Source organism: Anas acuta, chromosome 5, assembly GCF_963932015.1.
Source record: "Anas acuta chromosome 5, bAnaAcu1.1, whole genome shotgun sequence".
In the NCBI taxonomy this organism is placed as follows: domain Eukaryota; kingdom Metazoa; phylum Chordata; class Aves; order Anseriformes; family Anatidae; genus Anas; species Anas acuta.
Window position 1 is genome coordinate 61,420,978 of NC_088983.1, and position 21,837 is coordinate 61,442,814.

The 21,837-nt window shown below is 38.2% G+C and overlaps 1 protein-coding gene across 6 annotated transcripts in view; it reads right to left on the minus strand.

Annotated features, from left to right (window-relative positions):
* The window catches only part of INSC (INSC spindle orientation adaptor protein), a 135,756-nt gene that overhangs the window by 89,544 nt on the left and 24,375 nt on the right, over positions 1-21,837 (minus strand). For 5 of the 6 annotated variants that reach the window (XM_068685217.1, XM_068685218.1, XM_068685220.1 and 2 more), the window contains one exon: positions 5,740-5,830. The exons of the other annotated variant lie outside the window; for it this stretch is intronic. In XM_068685217.1, coding sequence (XP_068541318.1) covers positions 5,740-5,792 — 53 coding nt within the window. In that variant the 5' untranslated portion in view covers positions 5,793-5,830. The remainder of the gene's footprint in view (positions 1-5,739; positions 5,831-21,837) is intronic. 6 annotated transcript variants of the gene reach the window in all.

Consider the following 21,837-nt stretch of genomic DNA (forward strand, 5'->3'; position numbering starts at 1 on the left):
ACTCACTTGAGGGTTACATGTTTAAGAAAGTAGGCACGTGAAACAGACAATATTTCAATGAACTAACGTGCAATCAAATTTAGTTGCTGCCCCAAACTCACTACAAACCAGAACTTCAGTTTAAGGCCTCATGATCATATGGCATCAAGACCTACAGATCCCCACCACCTGCAGAATACAAGTGGCAAGTGGTCATTGGCTAGCTGTATAAAAAGAAACACTATGGAAGGAAGACCAACAGGATGATAAATTCTTTGCCTCGAAGCCCTATGTGGTGTTGCATTTGTTAATAAAGAACATGTGAATGCAATATTAGACATTGAAAGACTGTATCTTGTACCTCAAGTTCAGTGTTCTTAAAACCTCTTCTCAGCTGTACAGAGGCCATGTGACATTCTAGAAGTAAAATCCAAAGTGTAGTCCTTGAAATAATTCAGCTTATAAGCAGGAAAAATGCATCTTGCTTTCCAAAAATCCTTACGTTATCTTTCTTATTAGGAGTATTTTTACAAGTTGGTGTTGTTTTATGTTTGTTTGTTTTGGTTGATAATGTAGCTTCCTTTAAAAAACTCCATTAGAAACTTCTATTAGTTTCATTTTATACATCTATATGTTTCCATAAATGTCTGCATGTTTCTCATCTTGATCTGGGAGGAAAACAAGTCAAATCACTGCAGTTTCTACAGCATAATTCTGGACTTCACTTGCTTTAAGTCTCAGTTTTCAACTTTTGGCAAACACTCCGTCAAAATAACAATTCAGCCCAAATAAAAGCTATTTTTATTCTAGTTTTGTGATTTATTTTTTTCCTAGCATCAATTCAATAAATAGCTCTTTCCCTATTGGGCTATCAGCAAAGTAGTTAGAGGTGCAAAAGACAAAATCGTTCCCATCAATTCATGGGTAGAACGTATTGGTCCTAGAGCTCAGATGCATTTGTTTTCTATTTGTGTAATGAAAACCCACAATTTAATGGGAACAATCCAATGAGAATTCCCTGCAGTTTGTAATGAGAAGGTATTCTGGTTCATATCTACTGCTGAGAAAAAGGTTTGGGTTCTGTGGCCATATTTGTGTTACATTGACTACGTTCTTGCTTCCACTGTAAAGTTATCCCTATAAAGGAATTTTTCTTAAATCCTTTTATGAACCTACCCTCTTTCAGTAATTTCCATCACATCTGATACAGTGTACAGGCTAGATACAGTTACTACAGCTTGTACAGTTCCTTTCACCAGAGGAGTGAACATGCATGCACAGTGAGCAGATCTCCAGCCAGCCCTACCTGCCATGCAGAAACAAAAAATTTTTTAATTCCTTGAAATGTTAAAAGGAAAAAAAAATACATATATATATATACACACACACACATATATATATGGTAAAAAAGCCAGAAGTCCTACTGTAATAAATCCAGGTTTCTTAAGAGATGATTGTCACTTTAATAGATTCTTAATGGCAGAAGGCATGTAAATCCTAATTTATATAACAGGACATCTAAGCAGATCCTTTAGGAAAGTTATCAGAACACCTGCAGATACACGGCACAATTTAAAGAGCAGAGTGAAGCTATAAATACACATGGAGTGACCTCATTCATATTGTTCTTTCATAGGACTCAGATCTTTAGCTCAACAAAAAAAAAAAGTAACAAAAGCAGGAAAGACTGACTTTTGGTTAAGAACTGAGAGGCAGGAAACCTGGATTCCATTTTTGGCTCTGCCACAGAAGTCCCTTATGGCAAACTTTTCCAACTTCAGGGGATCAAATAAAGGAAGTGATTTTCAGAGGTCTTAACTGTAAGTACCCAGAGTTGTAAGTACCCAGAGTTGAAAGACTTGTCTAGATTCTCTGCTTCACCTCCTTCATCTGAAGCACAGTGATAAAAAAAAAGCAATAAATCATATATACCAATAATGATGTAAACTTCCTCAAGAAAACAATAATAGTATTATATCAATTTTAAAAATCCTAGATATAAATACATAATAGGCTCATCTTTCTGGTGTTCAAAGTATTCACTTTTAACAAAAAATAAACCTTTAAATATTCAACATTGCCTTTGTTCTTATGCAAGTTGAAAGTATCATCTTCCATTTTTAAACAGTAAAAATGTTTAGACGATGTATTAAGCAGTACAGCAGCATTTTGGACCCTAAGGAAGAATCCACCCACACTTCATTTTCAAGAGTGACTGATGGTTATATAGAACAAATTTAAAGTTTTTTTCAGCAAGATAAATTCTTTTGGGTTTTGTTTTTAAATACCTATTTTTATGGACAATCCTCCTATATTTAAAAAAGCATTATTTTCAAATATGTTCAATCATACTGAATTTGTCTCAGTTGCAATAGCTAACCAAACATAACCCAGGAAAACAAAAACAGTGTCCTATTTTGTTTTTCATTATGAGTACTTTGTTTAGCTGAATGACTTTATATTCAGTACTACAAAGGTTAGTTTTGGTTTAGTATGCAACGTGGAAAGTACAAGAAACTATGATTACCATGAAAAAATGGTACATTAAGTTTTAATTTTAAGCAAATGAAAAGGCTGATGAACTTTCATTACAAAAGGAGGGGAGGAGAGGGACAGAAAAGAAAAATTGATTTATTTAACATTGGCTTTCCTATCTGGAAAAAATCACTAGAAATGTGGGAAATCAATTTCAATAGATGCAAGTAAATAGGAATATTTTCCAAAAGCTATACTAAAACACTACAGAATGTTGCTATATACATCTCTAATGAATATACACTATTCACATGCTATAGTAAGCTGGACATTACTAATGGCAACAGATTATTCTTTTTGGTCATGCTTCATGTAGGACTAATGACAGCTTTTAGAGACTAACTAGGTGTTTTTTGTTGTTGTTGTTTTTATTAATAGAACTATCTTCAATTGTTTTCTAAGAAAAAATCATCACAAGTTGTGATTTCCTGACTCAGTGAAACAAAGTTTTTGTACCAGTAATTTTGTTTTTCTTCAGGATATTTTATATCTTTAAATATTGCATCTTTAACAGTGTAGATGTCAATTACAGGTGGGTCTGACAGTACTTTAGAAAGCTACTAGAATAGAGAGTCAGTAGTCTAGAGATTTTCCAATACAAGCAGTGATTTCCCATGAAGTCCAGAAGAGAGGAATGTAAACAATTCATGAAGCACATCAGCTCAGGTCCCAGTTCTAAGCTCCTTATACAGCCAAGATAATTGTTGACTTTAATTGCTGCTGTGGAAACACAGGGAATTTGCTTGTACGTATATGGTACATTTTTCCTATGAAAACAGATATTGCTGCCTGAGGATGTGTTTGGTTTTACTTCTCAAAAGATTCCAAGCTAAACATGAAGCCAGGAACAACCGTGGTGCTACACAGCACTAACTGACCTTAGTCGAATTTGAGTTACCTCTTTCCTTTGAGAGGACACTGCAGCACATTTCTTATAAATTAATTCAAGCCCCTCTCACAAAAAGCAGGAGCATGAACCGGAATGCCGAGGCAGGCATACATCCTAGGCATGGTTACAGGAACAACAGCAGATCCTTGAATCTCGCTAGTCATTTTGAAACTTGATTGAATCCTTTAAAAATTCCTATAGGATCCGCACCACTCCTTTGTCTAACCCAGATAAATAACTTAATCACACAAAGTCAATTTCTTCAGAAGAGCTATTATGTTAAGGGTTTTCAAAATGAAAAACATTTTGTACAGTTCCTGGACTTTATTGTTCCAGTCTGTGTTCTTTCCGCAAAAACCTTACAGTAAATACCCATTTTCTCATTTTCAATTCTAGCCTTCCCTACATCTTCGTTTGTTGACCACTGACAATTTCCCTCTACCCATCATTCTTGTTACATGGACTTTCTCTGATACATTGCTCAAGCAGAAAATATATTATCTTTCAGAATAAACACGGAAAAGAATAGGTTTTTATTCACCCGGGGCAAAAGAGTATTTGCTTATTTTATAATGTGTCTATGTAAAATTGCCCTGCTGAACTAAGTTTGTCAGAACGTAGTGCTTGCTACACAGGACTTCTTCAGATCACTTCTTGTGATAAGACACATCTTAGTGAAGAGTCAATGTAAAGCAGCACATTTTTGTTCGTGTAGCACTGTGGCGTCCTGCTGCTTCCCTGCACACAGGGGAACTGACCTGCAGGCAGGTTACCTTTCCAGAGGATTCTAAACTACAAATTCATTTTTCCAGTTCTGCGATGATGCTATATCTGAGCACCATGTATATTGTTCCCACTCCACATTTCCAGTTGCTAGCATAGGCAGTCTGCAGCTAATACTCTCAAGTTAAGTACATGCAAGCAAAAACTTCCCAGCATCAACCTGGACCAGCCACCCACAGGACCTACTGCCTTTGGTCCTGTTTGCAGCTTGTTTTCCACTCCAATGAGACTTCACCAGCTCAGTTTGCAACAGGAGTTCTTACATAGCAATTGGTCTGCTATTAATCTACTATTCAGGTTATAGAAACCAGTAGTTATCACTAAGAAATAACTCCAGATTATCTGGTACCTTATCTGATCATTAGGTTAGCCTGAGCTTTTCCAAGTGAAAGTCATTAATCTGATTCCTCTGCTGTGTGCCTCTGAAACAATACTCCACATTTACATCCAATGGAAAAAATTAAACTAATGAATGACAGGACACCTCATTGCTGTTTATATCAGTCCATGCCACACCTGGCTACCCAGGACTCCTAGGACTCACTGATTTCTAAAGCAATTTTTGGCTAGAATCCAATACTGATTTCCTTGGTATATGGGGTCCCCAAACTACATTCCTGCACATAAAATGTCTTCCAGAAGACAGCATACAGAAGTAGTCTTTCAGTGACTATAAATTTGATGGCATTATGAAAATATCTAAAATATCTACTGGAAAATTCAGATTGGGAAAAACAGAGGAATACCAAATTCCTCATGAAGAAAAGCACTGCCTTCTGAGAGCACGTAGCAGCAGCCAGTGGACTACAAGAAAGACTTACAACCTGGCCTGAAGAAAGACAACTAAAAAAAAAAAAAAAAAGGAAAATCAGTCTTTCTTGTTTCTGATTTTATCCTTGTGTTCAGCAACCACAAAAATCAGTTGCGCTACTTGTCAAGACTGTAGTTCAAAGAGAACACAAATTTACTATACTCATTATCCATGTTTCCCTTTTCACACAGCCTCCATTAAGTTAAACATGAAACTATACTACAGATACTAGCTCTTAGCCAGCAGTCAGATTATAAAAAACAGTTTATTATAGTAGAGTCACCAGTGTTTCCAGTCACCCTCAGGGTCTGAAGAGGTTATACTATAACTTCAATATCATTACCACAGTTACAAATAGAGAAAGCAAGCCACATTCAAGAAATATATACATGTATTTCCAGTTTTCAGCAGCCTGCAGAGTACAGTGAGTGCCAGTGAGTTCCATCATTACAAAGAGCCAACCCAGTACCTACAGCCATATCTCTACCATAAACGTGCTCATCCATTTAAACTGCTGACCGCATATTCACTGTCATGACTTACCACACTGCAGGTATACAAATTTGAAAATCCCTTGATAAACGCTGAATGTGAAGTCCAGGCTTTCTCAAGATTTTGTATGGACATTATTTAAAACTGAGATGACTTTTTAATCTGTTTTGGATCCTCAAAAAAAAAAGTGCAGATGCAGCCCTGGAGGCATTTTATCATTCAAGTCAGCATGAAAGAGTATACCACTTACCGCTGAACAGGTAACGGAAGGGAATCTAAGTGGTCCTCACCCTTAAAAGCCATATTTATCCTCTTATGTATGCTTTTCCATAGGCTGGAATCTAGAAAGAAAACAGTCATTTAGTAAACCCAGGGAAACTCAAGCCTCTTCAGTCCAGGGTAGCATGGCATTCTCCTGCTGATTTGTGGAGTTCTCATCAGAAACAATTCAAAAAGCTTCTTTACCTTAGGTTATTACACAACTCCATCAGATAACCAAGGCCAGTAAGTACATTTCATGGCATAAGAAACATAGGGTTTTGCATATTCGTGAACTTCCTGGATTACTGCACAGGTCAGAGCCATCTGGGTTGAACACATTATTGGGTAAACAGTTATTATTTAGTATCGTTTCTAAGTCATGTTGCATTAACTAGCACTAGAGAGAAAAAATGGTTTAGTAAAACTAATTATTCAGGTTATCATGTAAATAAAAGACTACAACAGAAAGCAAGTGCATGGTTGTATGATTTCAGGATCATATAACACTACATCTACAGAAAGACCCTTGAAGTCTAAGTTATCGAAATATTAGATTCCTCCATGATACACAATTTCATTTTTTATTAGTTCAAAACACTGTATACATTTTCCTCCACGTTTTCCCCTTATACCATGACCAGGATAAGCATCCAAAACCCCTGTACTAGAAAGAAGTAAGAGGGTGCCCTCTTCATTTAGTTAGCCCCATCTTCCATTAGGGCATTACCCACTATAGATCAATGCATATTCTGAGCAGAAACCAGAGCTGAGTTAGTCTACAGAAATGGTGAAGCAATCCCCACTCATCCACGTGGCTAGAGGAAGAACTAATACAAAATATTTGAAGGAGAAGTTTAAGCCATGACTCAAGAATGACAAGGAGATGAACAAATCTGGAGGAGGCAAAGAACAATGATGCTTTCCTGGATGTGGAAAAAAATAAAAAATAAAATCAATGAATCTTACTCAGAGAACATACACAGGAAATTAATGCTGTTTCTGTCGCCAACAGTGGGAAAAGACTTTTGATGCAACCACTTGTGAAACTGCCATTTTGTTACTGGCTACTTTCTTCAAGCTGAGTCAGCCAGCATTTAAGAAATTTGCCACTCCAAATTGCTCTTAATTGACACAGAGTAGTCCTCAGCATCTTTCATAGCAAACCAATCTCGTTGCTAATGCATGTCCTTGCCTTTTTTTTTTTTTTTTGCCCCCCAAGTCCCACAAACTTTGTCCTAAACACAAAAATATTTCAGAGTAACACACTCAACATGCTCTGCCTGTTGCTGCACCACGTAACTTGGGCAATGTTATCCCCATCCTACCCCCTCAAGTTTTCCTGGAAATAACAAAGTTAATTTTAATGAATATTGAAATATACTTCATTACATGCATGTGAGAAGAATCTGATTTGCTTTTTGGGGGGTAATTTAAATATCGCTAAACCTTGGTTTTAGAAGATCACCAGCATCCAATACTTGATAGACTCTAACTGAATTCTCACTTGTCCAAGTAAGAAAATATTAGCATGCATCCTTCTGCTCCCATGATACTCTGATTTGAACAACAGGCTTGCTTGTTTGTTTGTATTTTTTTTTGTTTTGTTTTGGTTTTGTTTGTTTGTTTTAAATCATATAGTATATGCTGTATAGACAGCACTAACTGGAAGAAATAATCTTTTTTTTTTTTCTTTTAATAGCAGGTTGTTTATTTTCTGCCTTTTCAAAATACATTTGAGATTACCAAATATAAATAATCACAGAATCCAATTTACTGTAATTAGCTGATCTTGACTATCTTCATTTGGGGAAAAACCTTTAATCAAAAGATGAACATGTCTGCATAAAATCTTCATCCCCAGCATGAGGTTTCCTGTCATGTGAAAGGCAAACTTTCTCTCAGCCTACAGAAGTCCAGACTTTGTAGACACTGTCTATCTCCCCCCGTGCAGCATAAGGCACAGGTTTTATCTTCTATGCTACCAATGCAAAAATGAACAGCTTCCCTTTGGCAAGCTAAAGCTGCTTCACCATTAGTTCAGCCCACTAACAGAATTTCTATACATACAAATCAGAGCATTTGATGTATTCCATTACTTGTGATCAGTGACATAATGTACACAGACATAAATTACGTTGCTGCATCTCATTGTGCTCTATAAATTAGAAACATGACAAAAATGCAGCTTTTTTTTAAAGGCTGTCTTCCCATAAAACACACATTTACATTATGGTTGAGAGCCTTTAAAAACATGATCAACTCCTACTTAGTGGTCACTTATCTTCCAGGAACAGCAACAAAATACGTTACCAATATTTTCACCAAACAGACTGTTTCTTTAAGCCCAAGCTGATGTGAGCATACGTAAATGCATGTTAAGAAAATGTATATGTGCATACATTATACACATACACAAAACACAAACGTATCAACTTTATAGATACTACTAGACAACAGAAGTAGCTAATGTTTTTTTCCCCACCAGCTCTCAGTATACACTGGATCAGCCCCAGATCTGGCCAGAGATGCTGCCTAGGCAAATGTACCAAAAAATTAACACTCCTTGTAAACTCTAATACTGGTTATTTTTGCACAGGCCTGAGTAAAACATTTGTGCTAAAATAATACAAGCTTTATTCTTGGACTTCTATAAATCCATTTTTTTAATAAATTATATACTATTTTACGTAAGGGTTTGCATACACACTTGCATCATCACTTTAAATAACTTATGATCATATTTAATTCTTCTGGTAGATAGTGTATACGGAATTAGATGTATTCAAGGCAGCAGCCTCTCTTTGTGTTCTTCATCTTTCTCTTTGTCCTGTCAACACTGAACTAGATTTTAAGATGTTATTTCCTCATGTTTAACTATATACATGTAAGATAAGCACACCATAAATCACATTTTATTCCCACCAAAGACAGCCAAATCTTCTTTCAGAGAATTACTTCACAATAAGAAAACGAAACATCACATGTGTGACAGCATATAAGCACTGCTCACAGAAAAAGCAGTGACAGTGGAGGTAATGACCTAAAGGGCCAAAAAAATACCCGTAAGAAGTAACTTGCTCATACACAAATACCATGTACTGGTGCTAGAAACTGATACAGAACATGAAAAACAGCTTTGAGAGCTCACAAACTAGCCCACCTGTAAGTTAAAGAAAAAGAGTCTCATCCTAACTTACACCAGGCCTCATCAGCACAGTGCAGCTGGGAGCTGTCAAGTTGCTGGTTCCAAAAGAGTAGATTCCTCCTGCATTAAAAGAGCTCCCTGCTGGGAGCCTCTTCTTGCTCAAGTCTGTTGTAGCATTAGAGAGAAGCTTCTGAAGCACAACACGACATTTAGCATCCTAAGAAAGATGTTATTTCTGCTAGAAAATGATATTACATCTTGTTAAACCTTCCAGTTTAAGTTATTTCTCCATCATTCAACACAACAGCATGTTTATCAAGCTAAAAATTAGGAGAATTTTAGCAGTCTGTATTTCTGTTAAACATATCATTGTCCAAAACCATCATAGTAACATCACGTATTCAAGGTGAAATAAGTGTGACTCATTTACTCCTATTACTGATGGTCTTAAGGAAGTTCTCCATCACAAAGTGACACCCTGAATAATTAAGCCCTGAAAGTCACACAATTAAATTCACATTTTGAACACATTCACTGCTTGCATGTCCAGCTTTGTAAAGGCTTAAATCAAAAGGCAAATCCATGAACTTTTGCCATCCTATTTCTAACCCCTAACATTATAATTTCAGCACTAAGAATACGTGAAAATAAGGTCAATCAAGAGCATCATTTTTCTTTCTGAAAGACAGAAAATCACCTATCTAGCTTGTGATTATTAGTAATCTGAATCAGAAGAGCATGTTACTTGTAAGTAGCACGGTTAGCCTGAGAACAAGAAGTCATTAGCTTCAGTCATTTTAGACTAGATATCCTTTGATTAATATTAACAGTTCCTGTCCATAGTAAAGTACAATATCTGTTCTGCCAAACAGTGCCTGTCCTCATTTTACAATGCTGGGAGTCTGGGAATCATTAGTTATTATTCTTCTGGTAGACAGAGTAACTGTTAATGGAATGCCACAAATCAAATTAAGAGCAAAATTCTGACAGCATTTATGTGAGAGGTCAGAAAGTAAACACATACACCATGTCCTTCAGTAACATGTCTGGTCCATCTGAAGTTATTTGTACTAACCATTTGAGGACTCAGGATCCTGTGGTTATTTTGGATTATAACGGATTTATACAGGCCTGAATTAATTGCAATAGTAAAAGTCAACTGAGTATTAAGCTAGGTGTCACAAATCCAAGAAGCCATAAAACCAAAAGCAAGAAGTAATGAAGAGTCCTTCAAACGATGCATTAAAATGGGTTGTATTAGCGTGGGACCATATACACAGATATATGTACCATAATCCTGTAATACAAAATTCAAGCTAGAAGTTGGGGGGGGGGGGGGGTGGGGGCAAACAGGCACTACCTGCAGCACTCATTTGTGATAGAAGCTCTTGCAGAACTGATAATCAAACAGGAAGCACTGCTGAGTAGCCCATGCTTTATGCTTCAAGTATAAACTGAAGCACAAATCCATTTTCACTCACAAAGGGTTTTATTTTTAATGCATATTTCTTCCCTTCTTTTCCTCTCTATTTTCAGAAGAGGCAGGATTTCATTTTAAACAGTTCTGTGTTTATCTTTGACAACACTCATTATGTATATATATGTGGATATTAATTCAAACTGAAGTCTGTGCAGCTTTTCTGTTTTGGATTTTTCCTCATCTTAGCCTTACAGTACACAGCTAGAAATTCAAAACAAGAACAACAAAGAGAGGTAGATAAAAATCTACCTCTGTTCAAGAAGAGCATCCTGAAAATTACAGATAGGAAACATTACTTGGAGATCTTAACTTAGCGTGAGAAGTATAACATGGCCAACTGCCAATGGGAAAGGAAATATATCTCAAGCTAGTCTCCTAAAGACTGGGTCTCATTCATCTTCACGCAGAGTTTGATTTCTTCATTCACCTTTGGGTTTTAGAGCCTTCAAAATGTTCTTGCACATCTAATTTCTTCTGTGATCACCACAAGGCAAAAATCTGTTTTCCAAGCAAGGAATGTGGGCTTGTTCATTCCACTTCTGTATTTTAGCAAGTGAAATGATATGGAAATTCAAAAAATCACTGACAAGGATATTTGCAATACAGCCAGAAGAGCTGATTGCACTGGGAGGGGAAGCAGAGACTCACGTTGCCCAGGTAATCCAGCTTTCTCCATGACAAAGTATACATATAACTACAGAGATCAGAAATAGGAGATCTGAAGCACTCTAGTCAGTCCTTACACAAAGGCATGATTTTTCTTACAATGCACCTTTCATCAGTTTTCCCATTTAGATATAAAATCTCTAGAAAGACAGAGTTTACATCACCATGGACTAACTGCATTATAAAATACTTAAAAGGAGATAGAGAAAGCTATAGCTGATTCTAGATTCCACTCCCACCCTCCCCACCCCCCAAAAAAAACAATAAAAAATATAATATATATATAAATTGGGCAAAAAGACACTGGACTTAGCTGGCTTTTTTAATTTTTTTTTTTCTTTTTCTTCAACCTTATCAGTGAAATTCTTTAAAGTCTCCCTTTCTGGAAGGGGCACACCAATTTAAATGGATAGCAGTATTATGGGAGCAAACTGATTAGTGGTCACATTCCTAGCAATTAGCATTTTAGAGGCAGTTGGCTCAAAAAGAATTTGCTTTTGAGGTTCAGGAACTGAATAATAGCTGGCAAATTTGAAGCTATATTTTATCTTTTATGTGATGCAGAATAATCACAATATAAAAATGTTTATTGGTTCTCAGAGCAGTATTAATGCAGCCTGCTACCACAAAATGCTGAGAGGTACAACTCCTCTGCATTTACAGTTCCCTTGCTTGCTGACAGAAAGCAAAACGAGTTCCCCATCCTGCCTTCATCAAGGAAAAAAAAACAACTAGTCTAACATCGCACAATCCTTAATTCAACTCCTCACAATAAAGACACCCCTGTTCCTGACAACGGCCTCTTGGTTTTGAAGGTTCTTCTGAAATAAACGGGTAGAGATTGGTTTTAACCACATGGTTTGTTGACTGCCTCTCTTCACTGTGGATTGCCCTCAGACATGGCGCCCACACCAACGGCCCCTGCGAGGTGTGAGGGCTTTCTTTGAGGAGTTGTCCAGCTGCCATCGGAACAGACAAGAACCCTTTATTTTTCCCTTTTCTATTCACATCCCCTCCCCCCCCAAAAAAACAAAATAGACATTAGCAGGGAAACACCATCTGTAAATTTAGTACCTCACAGGTACGTGCCAAGAGCTTCTGTGCTGCCGCCAGAGCCCCAGGCGCTGCCCCCTGCTCTGAAGTGGTTCCAGCCGATCCTGAGGCAACAACTGAGCCCCCCAAAGCCAGCCCCAGCCGCCAGGGCAGCAGCCTTGGGGTGAGGTGCAGAAGGGCCTGCAGCCACCCTAATGGGGGACTGTGAGGAAATGGGTGCCAGCACTGCCTCTTCCTCCTTCAACACCCACCTCATGATGAAAACAAGGGCAGCCAAGGCAGGGTGTCCCATCCTGGAGGTGTTTGAGGCCAGTCTGGATGGGGCCTTGGCCAACCTGACCTAGTAGATGGCATCCCTGCCTATGGCAGGGGGTCTGGAGTTAGACTATCTTTAAGGTCTCTTCCAGCCCAAGCCACTCCATGATTCCTCAACACCTGTGTTAGAGGTCAGATGTTTGTGCCAGTTGGTGATAAATTCAAGTGAAATTCCCCTGTTTTGGTCTGACACCCTTGGCAATGGACATGTGCAAACACCTTACGGCATAAGGGTCTAAAATATTTCATCTGCTCTCCTCCATGGGAAGTGGGACCTTGTCTCCTCCCTAGTCTCCTCATGGAGAGGTCAGAAATAAGTGCTGTTACTTCAAGTAGCCATTGTGTAGGGCACAAATTAAAATAGAAAGGACAATTTTTTGCACCTTACTCTTAAAAGCTTTTTCTCCTCCCCACCAACCCCAAATTTTTAATTTTATTTTTTAATTACAGCCCAGCCAACAGCTAAAGGAGAACAGTAAGTCACCAGTGCAACAAATCCCAAAACAGCTCCCAAAGTGGGGAGTCTGTACCTAAAGACCATGCTGAGCAAGTGGCAAGCAGCTGGACAGGCGCCATTTTGTAGAAGAACAGCTGAGGGCAAGGGGAGCAGAGAACTAAGACTCAGGCCAAGGCAAGTTTGTAACGCTGTCATGTCCAAGAAGAGATGTGAGCTGCACAAGCGTTAACTTCTAAAAAGCATCATGGGGGATTGCTTTGTTCATCTCCGTGATTTTTCAATAGATCTTCAAAAGCAAGGAAGTTGTTAGAGGCATTTATTCACCCCTCCCTCCTTATGCCTGTCAAGTTGCTTTAAAATTGTAAGGACTATGCTACTCACAAGAAATGCGTGCAGAGCACAGCAGCTTTACTGTTTCACTTCTTCAACATGGGCTCCTACATACAGAAAAGTTACAGCTACAGGTCGCTATTTCCCCTACAAACACACACACACAAAAAAAAAACAAAAAAAACACGGTGCTTAAAATAAAAAGGGACAAAAAGAAAGCCATCTCCATTTCCAGGCAGAAAACAGAAACCAAGTTTAACCCAGTCCAATACTCTAAGTTAGCACCTAGAGAAGATGATAACCTTGTACTGAACAGCTTCATTAAAGGGAAAAGAATAAGGACCTATGCAAGTTACTCACTACAAGGAAGGACAACATCTTTGCACATCTCTGTACACAATCCATTTTCTGTAATGAAAGGGTTTCTTCTTACTTAACATCCACTTCAGCTAGTCAGATAGGCAGCCTGAAAGCCATCTTTTCTTATATTGATATTCCTCCAAAGAACAAAAAAAAATCTGACATTTTAACTGAGATGAGCAAAACAATATTATTAATTCAGGTCACAGCCTACCCTACCAGAGTCTTTATTGGAAGTATTGCAAGGCATTACATGGTAAACAGTGGTGGTATTTTCACAATATTTGCCAGCAGCTATTAAGTTTTTTCATTTTACAGAGTTAATATCCAATTGCTCTTCTTTGTTATAACTCTGAAAACCTTAAAACCATCTTCAGACCAATAAATGCACATTTACCTAAAAGTTAAGCACACAAGGTTAAGAACACCTCTCTCTAGTCATTGAACAGCCTCTATTTGAATTACCAATAAACTTGTTATTTCTTAATTTCTGTCAATAAAGTCATCGTCTGTCCCTGTCCCTCCCCCTCCCTCACTGGGGAAAAGATATAAAAGGACATTGGAGAACCTATAGAGAAGGTAATACGGCAGAAACAATAGATGCCAGATCTATTGCCTGCTAACAAGGTATTTCAACACAACACAGGAATAGGGAACTCAATTTAGTAACAAGCATGTGAGCCAACACACACCAAGGAACATGTGAAACAGATGTGGTTGAGCTATGTATTTGAGGAGCCAAGCTCTCTTAGCAGCGATTCTACACTATGTTACCTCCACCCTAATTGCTATGTCTGCCATAAATCATGTCTTTCCTAGGAGGAGACAAGAAATGTAGTAGAATAACACAATTTTCTTTCTACAAGCTGAAAAAGAATCAGAGCAAGTCCATGCCCATATACAAAAAAAAAAAAAAAGTGTTTTAGTACAGAGCAAGATTTGAGTATTCTGTTTCTTGTTGCATTTTTCCTTTAATGACTCCAATTAACTCCTCCAGACAGCCTGTCAACAGAGCTCTGTTACATAGTCATTCTAATTCTGTATAAAAGTGATAAAATTGCAATGGGATTTTTCTTGTTCCTTCCTCTTTTATCAAAGTAGAAAATTCTGCATTTGTATTTTTGAACAACTGCCAAAGAGTATCCAGTCATAAGACATTTTCTCCCTCCATCCTTCACACAAAGTGATATGAAGGGACCAGAAAGCTGTAATAATAATGCAGATAGGGAATCCCCAGCAGCTCTAGAGGCAGAACAAACTGCTCTGTAGGATCATTCCCATATTCAGCATTTCCAGGGCATGAGTAGTGTGACCAGAGCACATCAGGAAAGCCCTAGCAAATCTAAAGGCTCAGGGGGACTTTGCAGCCTGTACACATTAGATTAGATATACTCTAGAGATCAAGCGGTGTCTTGGGAACAGCTTGGAGAGGAAACTGCAAAGCTTACTTAAAGTCAATGTACTGCACTCAGTCAGTGTCAAAAGCACTCCTGTGCCTCCAGCTGCTAAGCTCCAGGGAACCAAAGAAAGCTCAGATGGTATTGTCTGAGGTAATGGCACTTTTCTGTTGTTTTTTGTTTGTTTGTTCTACTTCACCCCACCCCAACCCTTTTCTTGTCCCTTCCAGTCTACTGGCTGAAGTTTTACCATGGAGGGGCCAAAGCAGAGAGCACAGGCAACAAGCCAATAGAAGGACACAAGGAGAGAAACATTGCTCATTATCAAGTAAAGTTTGGATCTTGAATGATGTACATATGAAGAACTCTAATCCACCTAAAAGCTTGCAATGTTACTAATCCTGATAGAACAAAACTGGGTGTGCCCTCATCCAAAAATGCATCTTTAATAAATAAAATAAAAAATTGAGTCCCTAAGGATTAAGTGAAAATGTGGAAGAATGAACTTCAGGGTTTGCTGCAGACTCTTAGTAAATGAAAACATTTGTGTAGAGAAAAGAAGATTTTGTGGTAGGCCTCAGGTTTTTGTCTCTGATTAAAGTCCAGCTATGCTGAACAGTCAACACAACATCCTCCATCAGCTTATGGTAATATCGTGTAAAATACATCATTACTCTGTAACGGCTGTAATGTGTGCTTTAAGTATTATAGCTCAGTAGGGATCGGTGTATTTTGATTTAAAAAGTGACTATGTAGAAGTAAAGCTCCAAACTGGGAAGGTGTACAAATTATATCTTTTGTCTTTTGTAGCTCCCAAACACAAAGCAAGTCACTGGAGTCATACAATTTACCATGCATCAGCTGAACTACAGTAATGGACAGCGTTGCTCAGCTGATATATTCAGTAACCTATCAGTAATCTGGGTATATAGCTGATATATTCAGATATATATAGCTGATGCATTCAGTAACCTATCACACATAGAAATTGGCAAGCAAGTTTTGAGTACAGAATGAAATGCTCCACAGTCTGTTCCAAGAATTTGTATTATTTGTTCTTGTGATTTTTCTAAAAACTGATACTGAAAGAAAACAAGTTAATGTTTAAATAGTACAAGTCTCACTAGAGAAGGCAAATAATATTTTGATAAATTTCTAATTATTATCATGAGTTTTAACAGTTTGTGATGGCACACATAGAGCAACATAGACCAGAATTAGCTAGAGGTAAAGTCCCAGAGCCAAGCTTTTGCTATTAGCAGCTAAATTCAATGAATTCCTAATCATTAAGCTTAAAAGTGTTCAAATCCCAGACTTCATGTTTCCTCCTCAAATAAAAGCATCTCTGTGAGCTTGAATTTTTATCTACAATTTTAGCTTGAGTTTTATAGTTATTTATTGCTATGCCACACTGATAATTAAACACAGAAACACATTAGAATCACATCTTCAAAACAACCTGTTCACCCCCTTCCAATGCAAACCTGTTCTCTAGTAATCCTCCATGCACATAAAGACTTGTAAGACCAGAAAATCTTTGCATGAAAATTCTTCCTGAGTTCCCATTCCCAGAAATGGGGTGTTGACAATTTCCAGTGCAGATGCAACTGAGGCTGATCCATTGCCCTAAAATCTTCAATCTTAAGTCTCATTTTATTTGTTACCTGTGATACGTGGGACATGCAGACCATCTCCTATTTGCAAGAACAGATAAGAGTTGCCAAGCAAACTCCAAAATCTCAACAGAGAGCTCATTTCACTAATACCAACATTACTCTATCTACCACCTCTACAGAGAGCACTTAGCACTTCTACAGAGAGTTTAAGTTTTACACCTCCATTTTTCATGATCAGCCTCAGACAACTCGACTCACTTCCAAACACCTGTCATCTCCCAATATCAGCAATAGAAAAGCCAATAATTGGTCTCAGCAAAAAAAAATAGACCCCTCATGGGGACAGAGTATATATTCCACCTGCAAACATGGCTGCCCCCTGCCCCTAGGGGTGTCTAAGCTGAGAGATGCTATCAGCAATCCAACATTTACATCACCTGGATCCAAAAACTGCCTGTACTTTACATTTACAACACTTACATTATACCAGTACATTCCCCATGGGCCATGCATGTAAAATAGCTTGCTGGATATTGCCAGTAGGCATCTCCTCATGTGCTAACACCTTGGCATCCAAGAGGAGGAAGGATCTGTCATCTGAGTACTCAGACAGACAGCCCAGTCCCCACCAGCAGTAGATATAGCACATATCAGTTTACATTAAAATACACATTGCTTGGACAATACTCAAAACAGAAGCTGTAGGGGCACTGCCCATCACCTGCCTTACTCAGCACCCAGGCGAAAGATGTTTCCTGAAACTGTGTACTCTTTACATTCATTACCACGATTTGCATGTCCAGTAGTAATTAGGAACTTGTATAGGTTGGCCAGCTTTGATAGCTTATGTCAGTACAGACCTCCGTGAAAAACCCTTCCCAAAATCTGAATCAATGCTCATAGACAAGTCCCTAGCACTAAAATGTTTATTTATTTAAGGATGGGGAGCTGTGACCAACAACATGTACATGCGGTCAGAGAAATGACATTCTTGAACTGGAGGAAAAATTTAAATTACTGCAGTGGTAAATGTAAATCAGTTCTGAGACCCAGCCACCTAATTGTCCATTAGGATATCAAAAAACAGATTCTTCTTTTAATTTAATAGTCTTCTAAAAGGGAACCTAAGAAAACGCTAAGCATTACTCATGGTGGAACTACAGGATGGAGCTTTCGACTCATGACTCATCCAATATAAGTGAAAGCAGTTCATAAGCAGATTCTGAAAAGTTTCAAAGCACAAGATGAATTTACCTTTAAATAAACCATTTCAGTAAAAAGGAAAAAAAAAAAATCAGTTACAGGAAACATACAACAGTGGTTACAGCTAGTGAATGAAAATAAGAAAGTCATCCTGCTTTCTACAACAAGGTTTGTTACCAACTTCCAGGCTGCAGAGCAAGTTATTTAACTTTTCCACATCCTGAAGTGACAGCATATCCAATGCTTCTATTCTTGTCAGTGCCCAAATGACTGATTAAATGTACAATGTTTTTGGAGTGGGTTTTTCTGTAGTTTTTTTTAAAGCCCTTGAACCTCAAAGTTGATTTTGAACTTTCTGACCAAGTCTAGTTCTGAGAATTGAAGAGTTTATACTTGTGAAACTGGAACACACGCCTAGTACACATGCACACACACGCAAAAATAAATAAATAAAAGAATGGGGGATGATTGACCACTGACAAGAGATAACTGAAGGCGAATTCAGTAGTTAAAAACACGGGGAAAAGGATAGGAATTTTAACTCCCTAGCATCTCTAAAAGATTGGAAGAATAAAGCAGAGCAAATTCAAAACTCAGATAGGAAATATTTTTTCATTAAATTTTGCCACTAATGAAGTCACTCCAACTCAGAAGGCAGTATCACAGAATGGCTGAGGTTGGAAAATACCTCAGTAAACCTCATAGAAGACTGCATTTATGGGTAATAGAAGTTATCAATTTTTTATTTATTTTCTTTTTTATAATCATCTCTTGCACTTCAGGACAGTTGCTACCTGTATTGCTTACTCTTTTTCACATGTCAATGAAAGTTTGGTGTCTGATTCTAGCTGAACACCAACCTCTTCCAGGATAACGTGGGGCTGAACAGAAGAACTAGAGGCAAGCCTGGGGCCAGGAGGACTCACTGGGAAGGACATAGACACATTAAAGCACCCAACAGGCCCAACTGTGATTTCAGCAGTGAAATAAATCCAAACTGTATGCTACATTTAGGAGTTAAAATTGACTGGGTCCTTTCTAAAATTACAAGTACAAAACACAAACTCCTGCAAATAATTATCAGGTCATATACCCATAAAAGTCAAGAGAAGATATTTTATTACCTGCTCATCTTACTTATTTACGGAATAGAGCCAATATTAGTCAGCACAAGTAGCTCTTTGCAAGCAAGAAGGCTTCAATCAGTAAGGAAGGAAGGTAATTAAAATGAGGGAAATCCGAAACACAGTTATACCTACCAATCATGTCATCTAAATTGTACTATTTTATTCATTAAAAATAAAGCTTTGAAACAAAGATGCCATATTTTATGCAAGTTCTTGATTACCTTTCTGCCGAGGGAGCATGTAATTTACAAGAAAGAGGACTTAAAGCTTTAAGTGCCTCTGACTTAATTCAGCATGCTGTATTGATGGTCCCATTTAGATGATTCCATTTTAGGCCCCTCTAACGCATTAAAGGCATGACTTACTCACATCCATTTGGCTAATGATCCCCTACTGCTCTAAAGTAAATGACAGCTATTTACAGTAAATTATTCAATTAGATAGAGGGAAGTGCAGTATTCATTTTATATTGTTTGACATGGCAAAACAGAAGTGTGCAAGAAGGCAGGTGGGGCATTTTAATCTTTCAGAATCAATTGTTTAATCCACAGCAAGAAAATATGCTCCACAATACTCATCACCATCAGAATTGTATTGTAAACATTCTAAGAGATACTGAAGTGTTGCAGCTCCAGACAGTATAATTCTACCCAGTTCAGAAGTCAGTCATCATACAATGCAAGGAATGCTACTAGCCAGCATCATATAGAACTGCTTTGCTGTAAACATAATTTCAATTTACAGATGACAGAATTTTTCTTTCTTTAAATATATGCTAACAAGTATCTAGGACACAAAATTCCCATTTAAAAAGAATAAAAATTTAGAAGTGAGCAATCCCAAATCCCATTTATTTATAATGGGATTTATACTACTAATTGCCTACCTCACGCTCAGAGAGAGGACAGTCTCCCACGACATTTGGACAGAGGGATATTTTTATTTCATGTAATCCAAGGAAAGGATAATTCAGCTGCCCTTATAAATTAAGGAAGGTGATTCAGAAAAATAATCAAATAAAGGACAAGCTAGCTAAAGAAGAATTTCTCTTTATTATGGGTATAATATTACAAATTCCAAGGCACAGGTAAAGGTGCTATGCATCTTGAGCCTGTCAGTAACCATGCTTTGCACAGTTCCCAGGTCTCCTAGTATTTAACAGAGGGAAAGAAGGAACAGTATCATGTTTGAGCCCTCTTAGCTTGCCCTGATTTTGGAGACACTTCTGCAAACCTGGAGCACTGCAGAACAAGTACCAGGCACCCCCTATAGAAGAACACTTTCCTCTGGTTGCCAATGCATTTAATTTTCTACAGGCAGAGGGCCAAGCTCAGCAGGCACAGCTTCTGCTAAGTTTAATGGAAGTTGCTCTTGCCTACGCCAGCAAGTGAATTTTGCCTCAGGGACTACAAGCATCACAAAACAAAATACAACTCTAGCCAGCTTCTGTATGCAGAGGGTATATTTGAAAGGCTACAGAATGGACTAATTAGCTTTCCTCTGTTTCACCTCCTCTAAAGCTGCTGGCACAATGAAACCTTTCCTACCCTTCACATGTATTCATGCACTTCCATAAGCAGGGATTCCAGGCCAGCTGTTTGTAGCAATGGGCTTAGTGAGAAGACCAGCTTACTGTCGCTAGACTCCCTGTGGGCTTAACCGACATTTGGTGCCCACATATGCAAAAGCGTTGGCCAATTTGTACAGACCTCCAACACACAGCTCCTAAATTCCTAAGGACGGTCCGCATTTCAGTTGCTCCAGAGACAATTTTCTGTGATTTGATTCTTATTTTGCTAGCTACCTTCCCCTCTTATGAAGGATTTATCGTATTTTAAGTCCTAGCTCCACAAGAACCAAATAAATCTATCAAATATTGGTCCAGATCTTCAGTAGCTCTCAATGACAGATGCCATGACAATTCTTACCAGACAGGCTACTCCATTATCACTTGCAGAAACTCAAAAGTCCCATCTATTTGAAATACTTTTTAGAGGATATTATAGTATTACTTGCATTAATAACAATGCTCGACCGTAGCAAGGAGTATTGCAGTGTTTCAGTCTCTGTAGTGGCTCTCTGCTTTACCTCTACCTCTTCACACAATGTCTTCCTTGTTCTCCCTCCTGCTCTCAGACTAAACATGCTGATATCTGCTAACATTCCCCTGATGCAAAAGCAAGTGGCTCAGACTTGCATTCTTTAACTATGCGATGATCCTCTGAGAAGTTCCACAGTTACTTTCGGCTGAAAAATTACCTGCCTGAAAGGCACTGAGTTAAACCAGATTGCAAGCTAAGGTCTTTATCTAGTAAGAAGTTCAGGATAGTGAAAACACTTAGCATTGCCCCTGAAATCACCCAGCAAGCAAATTATTATTATTATTATTAATAATAATAATAATTTCAGATGGGGAAAAAAAAGAATGTGAATTTGAATCCACATTTTTAATAGTTTAATTCACTACAGTGGACTTCTCTTCACTAAATAATTAACATTTGTATTTCTGTAGTTCTGAAATCCCCCAGATAGCCAAACAGGAAAGTCCAGAGCAACTGAGACATTCAAGGTACCTTGCCAATAAAGCTGCTACCCGTCATAGCTTCTCTGAGCAGTATTTAAAATGAAATATGGTGCGTACAAAATAGTACACATTTCTGAACAGTTGTTCAGCACAAGCTGCTTAGAGTAACCAAAGCTAGAAGACACTGAAGTGGAGGAGGCTGGAGGAGCCAATGCTGCACCTCTTTCTCCCTGGCTCCTCACAGAGGTTCCTCCCTGGGACCAAGCTGTGATGGGCTGTGCTAGGTGCCTGTGTAGGTGTTGGTGGCACTGCTCAGCAGGCCACTCACGCCAGCAGCACCAGTGTGGCCAGGCTGGCTAGAGAACACAGCTAGTATGGCTGCCAAGAAAATAAGAGCATCAGTTGGAAGGAAGA